The sequence below is a fragment of the Pyrus communis genome, chromosome 5, assembly GCF_963583255.1.
Source record: "Pyrus communis chromosome 5, drPyrComm1.1, whole genome shotgun sequence".
Lineage (NCBI taxonomy): Eukaryota > Viridiplantae > Streptophyta > Magnoliopsida > Rosales > Rosaceae > Pyrus > Pyrus communis.
The window spans coordinates 18123504-18134972 of record NC_084807.1 but is presented as its reverse complement, the minus strand read 5'-3'; the positions used below and the strand labels follow the sequence as shown (position 1 = coordinate 18134972).

Sequence of the window (11469 nt, the reverse complement as noted above, 5' to 3'; positions counted from 1 at the left end):
CTTTAGGACTCTTGGCTTCGGCATGGCTCAACTATCAAGCTGCAGGCTTGGGCGAGTGGCTCGAGGTCATGGGTTCGAAGAACCCAAATTGTGGTTTCTGATTTCTTTTGTTTCCCTTTTTCTTTTTGTTTTTTTCAATTCAATTCATATACAATTCAATTCAAAGCATATTCAATCAATAGTTTAATGCATGTACATATATTTGATGCAATTCATGGCAAATATCAAATTCACATAATTCAACAATTATGAATATAATGCATACACAATTTATGTAGAATCTAAAATTCAAAAAACGTAAAGTTGGGTCATGCATTATGGTGAATGTTCATGCTATCAGGGCTGCAAAAATAACGAGATAAAAACCGTTGTTTTGAAAGAACTTGATATGCAGAAAATTTCCTCATCAAATTCCTAAGCGCAGTGATAGGAGCGTGCTAATAACGTGTTGTAGCCTATTTTATCTGGCAAGGGTAAGGGGGCCGGCGGCAAGGAGAATAGAGATTGAGAGAGATGTGTTTGTAGAATGGTAGGGAATGTGTATGTTATCCCTTCTACATAGTGCCTTTATTTGTAGTAGTAAGGGAGAGAAGAAATTCCTTCATCCCCAAGGAGTACAAGTTGTAATATGAAATGATAACTAGAATCAAATCTAATCTAGGATTTTTACAATCACATATAAACTAGGAAAGTTTACAACATATTTTATATTTTATATATTTATTCAAATTTTTATATATTTATATTATTATTTTAATATTTTTTAGGGATATTTTCATTATTTTATTAATATTTACTGCGCGTGGGGCCCACACTCACCCAAGCTATCCACTCTTTTCTTGCCATGTGTTCGTTCTCCCTCTCCTTACACTTTCGAACACTCACTCTCTCTCTCTCTCTCTCTCTCTCTCTCTCTCTCCTCTATGTCTTTTCCCGTAACTTTTTCTCTCTCAATCTTTTTCATTCCTCTGCAACCACCGGCGCTGAGGACAGTGACCACTAACCCACCATTTTCTTCGGCGAGCTTCATCAAACCAACACCTGGATACTCTTTTTCTCCTTCTTGTCAGTCTTTCTCGCTCAAACCCCATCTGCTCTAGGCTAGGAAGCTGTTCTCCGTTCGAAATTCGAGAGGATTCTAGGAAAGTTTAACAAATTCGGCCAAGTAATTAACTCGGGAAGTCTGCCCAGTTTTCCGACAATGACGCTGATAGTTGCAGGCCTTTTTTCGACTGATCCTGACCATGCGAGTATCTGTGAGTGGGTCTTTTTTTTATATAGTGTGTGTGTGTATATATATATATTATTGGAGTTTCCATACATAGATTAATAATGCATTTTCTAAGTGACGCTAGAATTAAATTAACGTTATAAGAATTGTTACGATGATTGAAATTGTGAGATTATTATGAATCCTACGGGATGCATAGATATGCATATTATTACAGGATGCCTTATTTATATTTACGGCGGTGAATATTATGTCGACGTAAATTATTGATCTACCGATGTATGATTTTATTTACATTATCTGCTCATCTTGCTGCACCGGTGTTAGTACTTGCCAGGGTCAGGACCAGTCTTTCACATGTATGTTCACATCGCACCGTGCACTCACTTTGGATCCATTGTAGGTGCCAGTCCTGTCCTAGATGCTATAGTGATGCGCATAGCACCAGTCTTCACATGATTGTAGTACTAGAGCGTATATCATTATTAAACCTAGTCCTGTTCATGTTAGAATATCTCTGCATGAACTCATGTATCAGCATATGTCGATGAGCACTCGATATGATATATTTGTTATGCAAGATTATGTGATTACTAGACCTTAGGTGTTTATTTACAAAATATTGTGACGTATTGACTTCTTGAGATATTGCAATCTACGGTAAGTATTTTCATACTATACGTAGTATGTATATTTTGCAAGCTATACTTGTTTTACGGCGAGGGGTTATTATATTTTTTAAAAGGTTTTTACAAAGCTTTATTTTTAGGCCCACTCACCCTTATTTTTTCATCCCTCCAGGTTTTAGTGGCAGAGCTTTTGGTGTCAACGAGGATTCTTGGCAATCTTGGTATTGGAGATTACCTTTGATGGTTTAATTCTCATTCTACTTTTATTGTCTTTACTTATGCTCTGACATCACGTGTGAAATGGGTTTATTCCTGCTCACTAGTGCAGTCTCATATTTAGGCACTTTAGGTTTAAATTTATTCACATTTTCCACTTCACTACACTTTATGGCTTCGTCACCTTCCTAGTGTCAGCCAGCACAGCTCGATTCGGAGTCCAGGCAAACATTCTGGGTCAGGGTGTGTCATCTAAAATCTAATGTCAGGGGGGAAAATAGCCAATTATAAAAGTTCAGGGGGTAAAGAGTAAAATAAAATTTCATGGAAAAATTGGCCAATTATAAAAATTCTGGGGTCAATTGACTAAACTTAAAATTAAAGTTTAGGGAAGAAGTGGCAAGTCCTTAAAAATTTGAAAGAGGGGGAGGGGGGAGGGAATCTACAAATACTTCTAATTAGATACTAACGTGAATCTAGGCATTGACTTGGATTGATCTTCACATGCTTTTTTTTGCCTCAAATACACTTCTTTTTATTTTTTGTCACCGAATTAAACAAATCAAATAAAACAATGTACAAATGACGTGTAGGAGGAGAAAAAAGTGCATATTTATCATTTTCCTCTAAAAGAAAGTCAATGATCCCATGATTTCACTTCAAGCAAGCAATTATATTCCAGTTGAATTGAAGCTTGCCAAAGTTTCTTTTACTTCAGTAAGTAGTCACCCTTTTTTATATCTAGAAGGAAGATGGAAATTCTCTCCTTCTAGCTTCTTTATTCGGTTTATTGAAGAGAACGATTGGCAATTACACCCGTCGCCCAAGACACATGCAAGAGATTTCCTGCATTCAAATATGCACCCAAATACAAGAGGTCCTACCTTGTATATATATATTGATGGACAAGTGACATGACACGACTTTTCACCCTAATAGTTGGTTCTAGACTTTAAAACCCTAGCCGCTAAGGAGAAAAATAGGATAAAAAACTAGGTTGCCGACTCTTGCCTTTGACCTTGGGTCTATTCCGTCTCTTCCCCTCCCTATGTCTCTTATCTCCTAACCATCTTTACCCTTTGGTTGGGGTTCCCTTTTGTCTTAAAAAAAAAAAAAAAAAAAATTTAAAAAAAATTGATAAAAGCCTTCTCTCTCTCAAGAAGAGCCTTGGCAGTGTATTGCATTCAACTCAAATTCATATCTTTGAGTGACGACTATTGTTCAGAGTTAAGGCGATGTTTCTTGTGATTTGTGTGCATGAAAAAAGATTACGAGGAAGAAGTTTGGTGTTTGTTGGAGGTGACTCATGACAATGCTTCTTTGCCAACGGTTGCAAGATCGTCAAAAGGTGATGCAATCTTTTCCTCCTGGTACATCCACGACAATGTTTTAGAAAAATCGCTTTGGGGCACACCTAGGCATCCCTAGAGACGGTTGGCAGCGTTCGCCTCTATTTTGTGGGAGTTAGCGAGGAACTCGTTTAGGCTTTATCGGGGCGCACCAGAGCGTTTCCAGGCTTCTTTTTTTTTTCTTTTTTTTTTTTTTTCTTTTTGCTTTTTAGCTTTTTTTTCTTCTCGAAATTCACGTTTGTTTTCAAAATCTAGGAGAAGAGAACGCATAAAGCTATACTGCTTTTGGTTTCAACGAAGAAGAAAGAGAGAAACTCAATTCCTCTCTCCAATTCCCACGTGACAAAGTCTAACTCTAACTCTTTTTCTTTTTTTCTTTTTTTAACTATTGCCCATTCAAATTTCGTCACCTAGCATATGGCCCACTCAATCTTATTTCTCTTGAAATCCCTTATAATTGCAGCCACACAACCTTATCCCTATAATTGCACCCACTCAGCCTTATTTCCCTTTAAATTCCATATAATTGCGAACACTCAACCTTATTTCTCTTGAAATTCCCTATCATTGCTTACAATAAAATAAATAATTACAACATATTTAAGACCATATGACATAATTTTCAAGTTCAACTAGACTTAGCAATGAAGAAGATGATTTATCCTTGATTTATATATAATTATATTTGTTTTACAATGTATTATATTTTAAAAATATAATCACACACACACATATATATATATATATATATATATATATGAAAGTTTTAAGTGCTCAATTCTCAAGGCTTTCACGTAGGCAAGCTTATCCATGAAACGCCTCACCTATGCCTTTGCCTTTTAAAACATTGCTCCATGATGATTCTACAACGTGCAATATTTAATCCATGTGAGTATTATCTTTCTTTTTAGTTGAATGTGCGTCCTCTACGGTTGAGGAATTATCTTGTATTCATAATGAGTTTGTAATTGTGAAGTTATGGTGTTTTGTTTAGCATGTATGACCTCTTGATTGACGATGATACGTTTGCCCTATGTACATTCTTGATAGTTCTTAATAGAGTTCCATTTGATCTCAAAGGAGTTTAGTTGGTTCCTGGATCCATAGCCAGAGAAAAATAAGAATAACCACGTTCAAATCCATTGTGTGATTTTAGATTGTTCGAATGAGCTTCAAGAAATTTTTTAAAAATCATAGATCGTCACCGAAGTTTTTGGGGAGGTTTACTGATCGTAAGTGGAGACTTGGATGAGAACTAGGTACAAGGTAATTAACAAAACACTTCCTCATGTACAAAGTGTACTCCGTTTTGGCATTTGCACAAGAAACTCAGTTTACAAAGATTCTGGCCTCAATTCAAAGATCAGATATTCTTCATGTTATAAGCTTACCATGAGAAACTAGAGAGGCCCCTTGGAAGTTTTCATGCGAGAGCGCTTTGCTTCTAACCTGGCTTCTAGTAGTTTTGCCATCAATGTATTTTCGTCGAGGCCTGGAGGCCATTCCCATGAAGATTGAGATTTCCCAAAATCTGGGGTTCTTAGTTTTGACATCCATTGCTGTACTGGACTAGCATTACCTGTATGCACAGGCTGGACACAAGTTTCCACCCTACAATTACTTTCGGGATGACTGGATTTCATTCCACATGTGCTAAGTCGTTTACTTTGTATTTCTTGTAGACCTGTGATCAAATCGCGGTACTCAGATTCTTCAAGATTGTCAATCAGAGCTTGATTTTCTGCTCCCACTATTTCACCATGTTCCCTATTTGCAGATTGGCTTCTGTTTGCATTATAGGACATGCTTCTGGTCATACGTTCTTCAAATTGCCCTTGTAAATCACACAAGCTATTGGCCTTAGTGTTCTCCTGTGATACTTTCTCCCTCACGGAATTAGATCTGGCTATTCCTTCATATTGGCCCTCTGCAACATTATTTTTTCGCTGTCTAGAGCCGCGCTTGATTTGCTTTCCACTAGCACTCTTGCTTACGTCTACAGAGTGTGAATCATTGTCGGTGGAATCTTCATCAGCTACATGTTGTGGTGCACTTGTAGCCTGATTCAAAGGAAAGGACTCTAATGACTGCCCGCGTGAGCAATTTCCCTTCAGCTCCTTTGGGGATAACTTCCTATTTTTCTTTGTATCAACAGATCGTTTAGCCTGAAGAAAGGTTTCTATATCAAAACCTAACTTGTCCACAATTGTATTCCTCTCCGCATGGTCGCTCTGAGCTTCAGGCATCTTCATTTGCATCCGTTCATCAAGCCATGCTTCTGAAAGATGGAGAATTAATCTGTCAGAGCTGATGTTACCACTGTGACCCTTCTCGGGCTTTTGCTTCAGGGATCGCACCTCTTGTTCATACTCTTTTATTCCATTGGCAAACTCATCGCACAAGTTTTCTAATAGGATACGCGCTTTTCTCTCCCTTTCGAGCTCTCTCAGAGCATTAGAGAAAGAAGATTTCATTTCAGGGAGCTCTCGAGCTAGCTTCCAATGCAGGCTCTCTGAATGCTTTCTCAACTTCCTCTCACCTTCTAGCTCATCCCTAAGCAATTGGACAGAAGCTTTGATTCGGTCTTGGTCCTTATTCTTCCAAACAAGTTTATTTTCTGTAACATGCTTCATCAAGTTGCCCATTTCTTGCCTATCTGATTCTTTCTCATGCAACAACTCTTTAATTCTTGCATGAGAATGATCTAGTTCCAATTTCAGTGCTTCAACCAATGATATATTAGATGCCTGTTGCTCTTCAAGAGTCCAGATACGATTGAGTACTTTGAGTAATTCTGTGGATGTTTTAAAGCTACGACTTGATTCGCCCATCCTTCCCTTATAAGGTGCCACCTACAAAAAATTGAAAACCAAAAGGTATCTGAATCCATCAGACCCAGATAATGGGTAACATTGATTCTACAATGTGTGTAACTGTTCCAAAACGAATAATTACGGAACTCTTTTTTCAGGCATTAAAATTATCTTCATTTCATGCCTCTTAGCTCTCAATTGTTTTGGTGAAAGTCAAGAACTCAAAACAGTAATCTAATTGTACGGATGACATTGTTTATATGAATTATACATCATACCTCAAAGTTCTTTCTTGGATTTCTTGTAGTTACATAATGTCATAACCTACATGGTCCTTTGAAAACATTTTTATCCAGCATGGAATCTACATGTCGATGAATTTTTTCCAGTGTTTTAAAAGGCTCACCTCAAGGCGCGCCTAGGCGGCCTCTGAGGCTGGGCGTCAATGTTCCCGCCTCTGTTTTGAGGGAGTGGGCGGAAAGCTTCGCCGGAGCGCATCTGGGTGGCGGAGGTGCGTGCCTCAGGGCATCCGAGGCGTTCATCTGGGCATTTTTTTTCTTCAAAATCCAGGTTTTCTGAAATGTTTTCTGCCGGTCTAGTTTCAATGAAGAAGGAGAGACTTTCTCTCTCCAAATCTCATAAATTTCCATAATAATTGCTCCACTCAGCCTTTATTTCATTTTAAATACCCTATAAATACTCCACTCAACCCTTTATTTTCGTCATTTGTTTCATTTTAAATACCCTATAAATACTCCATTCAACCCTTTATTTTCCTTTAAATTCCCATAATTATTGCTTTATATCATTTTAAATACCCTATAACTACTCCACTCAGCCTTTATTTCCTTTTAAATTACTTATTATTGCAACATTAAGTCTTTATTTTCTTGAAATTTTCCTATAATTGTGACCATTCATCCTTATTTTCCTTGAAGTTCTCTATAATTGCTTACAATAAAATAAATAATTATAACATTTTGAGACTATATGACATAGTTTCCAAGTACAACTAGACTTAGTAATAAAGAAGATGATATTATCTTTGATTTATTTATAGTTATATTTGTTTTTACAAAGTATTATATTGTTATAAATATACTTATATAATATATATATATATATATATATATTTTTTTTAAATTTTAGGTTCCGTGAGGCGAAGCCTCACACCTGCTATCCATTGGACGCCTCGGCCACGCCCCTGCCTTTTAATACATTGATTTTTTCTAACACGTATCACTTTACAGTGTTGTCTACTTATCAATTGAATTTACCCTTAATCACTAGTAGACAATTCAATGAATCAACCATTCTGATTACCATGTTAGTAAAAGGAAGCACATTCAAAGAAATGGAAACTCAGCTCTTAGTCCTCATTCTAATTATTGTTGAACTTTGAAGCGACTTCCTATTTTACCAGGACATAATTACTCACCTCCAATGATCTACAACTAGCAGGAGATAGGGGTTGAAGTGCACAACCATTGCTCTCAACTGATTGATGGTGCTGTATCAGTGGTGCTGATATAAGCCTCCGCAAGCTGCTTGCACTTGCTGGCTGGAACGAGAAAGTTCAAGGATCAGTAATTAATCAAAACACACAAATGAAAGCACCTTCACATGTTTTTGAAATTTCGGAGCAGCAACAATAAGATAACAACTATCAAGTCATACACAACGACGAGCAATTCTTCCAAACATTACAATTTTCCCCTAATGTTATTGCTGCATAAAAGTTCCAACAAGACAGCTCTATGCCAAATACATTAACCTTGACAATTAAGAATCAACAACTCAAACTTTCGTTTCTGAAAAAAAGAAAATTCTGAATCATATTTGCAGCAGAGAAGGAATTAAAAAATTTTGCACTTCCAAGTGTATAAACCCAATAAAGTAAAACTACAAACACAAATGTTGAAAGTTCTGAGGAAAGTAATGGACACAAACATAAGATAATGAGAATGCCTCTCACTTTTGTTGGTTTTTTTTACAAGACTACTCTAATTTATGGAGCCTCCGACCTTGGATGGAAAGGGGCTGACACACTGCTCTAATCAACTGGACTAACTCACATCGACGGAATTGTATATCTTAATGTGCCAAAGAAGCAAAAAACAGATACAATCTTTGGACTAATGTGTAGCATAGCAAGAAATCCCAAATAAGCAAAAACTTGAAGAAGCATTCCATTTCTACAACAGGCTTCACAATACAAAAAATGACTAAGCATTCGACCAAAAATAAAATAAACACACTAATAAAAGAAAACCCACGATGCCAACACAAATTGCGCACACACCTGGTCGTGAGTTGAGCCAGCAGGACTCTCAGCCTCCACCAGAAGCCTGGAAATCCCAACCCCATTTCTCCTCCGCTGCTTGCGGTGGAGCCCACCGCCTGCTTTGCTCATTTGCTCGATTTCCCAGACGGAGGAACAGAGCTTTCTGGCAGAGACTGACGCTGCGGAGTGAGGATTGAGAAATTCTGAGGTGGGTTTTCTGTGACTCTGAGAACAGAAATCGACGAGCCTCCAAATGGGTGGTGGAGTACTGCAAAGCCCCCCTCTTTTCCTCACCAACACGCCGCGTTTCAACTTTTTAACCACCACTCCTCCTTGCTTTTTCCTTTCACTTTCCGCACCTTTTTCCTCTCTCTCCATCTCTCTCTCTCAATTCAAATTTCAATCTGTGCTTGCTAACCCATGATTTTGCTTTTGTTTCTGCTTTTTTTTTGTTCTTTTAATTTTGGGTGCTTCAAGATTACAAGGTTGCTTCTTTCACTCTCTTTTACTTCAAACCTACAGGGTCGAGGTTTGTCCTGCTCTGTTCTGCCTACATTTTTGTTCATCTATTTCTCTTTTTCTTTTTCTATTTTTCCGCAGTGAATTTTTATGTTTCCTGTTTCTTTGTCCCCCGATTTACCCCGAAGTTTATCCACCTCAGCCATAAAATATCAAAGGAATTCTGACAGGGACCTCCAAAATTGGGATTTGGATTCTGGCCGGATCCCTTCTCTAGGAATCATAGGAATCAACACACGTAGACTGTTAATAAAAAATCGTACGGTCATAATTAAATGCTTTTTATATTTTTAAAAGTAAAGTAGCCTTATTTTGCATGAAAAATATAAAAAAGGAAAAAATTGTGGCCACAAGATTTTTTATCAACGGTTTACGTGCGTTGATCCCTAGGATCCCCAGGAAGGGAATCCAGCGAGGATCCAAATCCCCGCCGGATCCTCTCCCTAGGGATCCTAGGGGTCAATGCACACAGACCGTTGATAAAAAATTGTGCGGTTACAATTAAATGCTTTTTATATTTTTAAAAGTAAAATAATCTCGTTTTGCGTGAAAAATATAAAAAAGAAAAAAATTGTGGCCACACGATCTTTGATCAACGGTTCATGTGCGTTGATCCCTAGGATCCTCAGGAAGGGGATTCGGCGAGGATCCAATTCCCCAAAATTGGATTTGCACGTGAGATCTTAAGAATTATTACATTTTAGTTATTCATCGTGCATCGTGCGTTCATAAATTATTTGATTTTTTATTTAAAATTACACACAAATAGTACATGACGATATATGATGAACAATTAGGATATAGAAATCCCTAAGATTCCTACAAAATAGATCCAATGAGAATCCTCTTCCTCCAAAATTGGGCCCATTAGGCTCTAGCAGTTTAATTGCGAGAAGTTCCTATTATTTAAGCTTCATAACTTAAAATTCATTCTTAGAACCTTGATCTTGGGTCATCCCTATCTGAAAAGTTAAATATAGTTCCGTTCAGAATTATAGTCTTGCAAAAAAATTGTTTTTAAATGAACAGTATCAAACCATTCTCATATATCATTTCCAACCAACTGGACTAAACATAATTCCTCAATAATTTATTAATTTTAAGTTTCTACTTTGGTTAATATAATTAAACTATTGTTAGATGCTTTTAAATTTAGTCGTTGAATTTAAATCAATTATTGCAACTGAGAAGCTAATCCCAAAAAAGGGCTAAGAGGGGCTATATTTGGCTAGCAAGATGTCGCTTTGGCAAAATAATAGTCTGGTGGGTTCCATAGAATTATAGGTCAGCTATAAGTTAGTGATGAGTTTTTTTTGGCAAATCAAACCAAGTTTTTGCTTTTAGACTTTTAGCCCTCTCTATTAGAGATGACCTTAGTACATTTATTACACATATCAACTACTGTTTTGGCTAGTAATTGTAGGTTTTATATTTGAATTTTATAAGAATTTTGACATTCTGAAAGTAAACTTAGTAACAGATAACAATTATAAAGAAATGAGCGTGATGCATACTTTACTAAAATTAAAATGACATTGTATTATCTTGTGTACTCACCCCATAAATTAGAAAACACCTCCAATAAACATCATAACCATTTGTGGTTTGGTAAAGGGACTCTTAAATTTTAAGAATTAGCAAACAATGATATTGTTAGTGCATTTTTCAAACGTTTTACACGATAGCTGAAGATCTTGACCCTTGAAAGAGAGAAATGACAAGATATGCACGTGATGAAATTGCCCTTTTCCTGCCTTCATGCGCCCTACATCTATACATTACAATAAATAATAATAGCTTTCTAAATATCTCACGTGGTTTACCAGATGCATCTTTCTCATATAATATAGAAAGGGATACATACAACACGAGACAAATAATTTTTCTCGACGATTATAGCACAACTTTGATGGGAAAGGATTCTCTTCGAATCCTGATGGCCATTGTTGCCATTGCAGCTACTTCCTATTTCGATGACGCCAAAACATTTTCTTGACTGTTCAATTTTTTTTTGAACAGCTAAGATTGAAAGATCTTCCGAATCTGAATGAAAGGGATTCGGAGAGGATCCTATTCTAACGTTGATATCCAACCAATCAACCCCCAAAGGATAATATATAGGTCAAGACTAGAATCCTAGGCGAAGGAAGGTCACCTTTTTTTTTTTTTTTTAAGCCAATTTAATCAGTCTGTTCAATTAGTCACTGGAGAAGTATGTTTGTCCCCAACATTGCAATCCGGAGCTTTTTCACAAGGATAATATTAAGAAGATCAAAATTTTAAATTAAATATGTAAATAAATTAATATGTTATTAATAAAAAAAATAAACTCGTTAAACGACAAATATAACCAGAGCCAAAATTTTAGCACTGATGATGACTTGTCCACCAGGACCACTGGACCTGTCAGTCAGAAGAAGGAAGGCCC

At 36.8% G+C, this 11469-nt stretch overlaps 1 protein-coding gene across 1 annotated transcript; it reads right to left on the bottom strand.

Annotated features, from left to right (window-relative positions):
- Positions 1 to 4607: 4607 nt before the first annotated feature.
- Positions 4608 to 9055, bottom strand: LOC137735258 (uncharacterized protein At5g41620-like). Its single transcript, XM_068474668.1, has 3 exons — positions 8541 to 9055; positions 7677 to 7799; positions 4608 to 6277 (listed from the first exon to the last, which is right to left on the bottom strand). The coding sequence occupies exons 1-3, from the start codon at positions 8898 to 8900 to the stop codon at positions 4826 to 4828; spliced, it is 1935 nt and encodes a 644-aa protein (XP_068330769.1). The 5' UTR covers positions 8901 to 9055; the 3' UTR covers positions 4608 to 4825.
- Positions 9056 to 11469: the final 2414 nt, after the last annotated feature.

Bases quoted from the DNA above. Each gene is read 5' to 3' on its own strand.
- LOC137735258 (XM_068474668.1), bottom strand. From the start codon at position 8,900: ATGGAGAGAGAGGAAAAAGGTGCGGAAAGTGAAAGGAAAAAGCAAGGA. The intron at 7,800-8,540 runs GTGTGTGCGCAA...TTCTCGTTCCAG, and splicing joins CTGGCTCAACTCACGACCAG to CCAGCAAGTGCAAGCAGCTT. The intron at 6,278-7,676 runs GTGAGTAATTAT...AATTTTTTGTAG, and splicing joins CTAGTTGTAGATCATTGGAG to GTGGCACCTTATAAGGGAAG.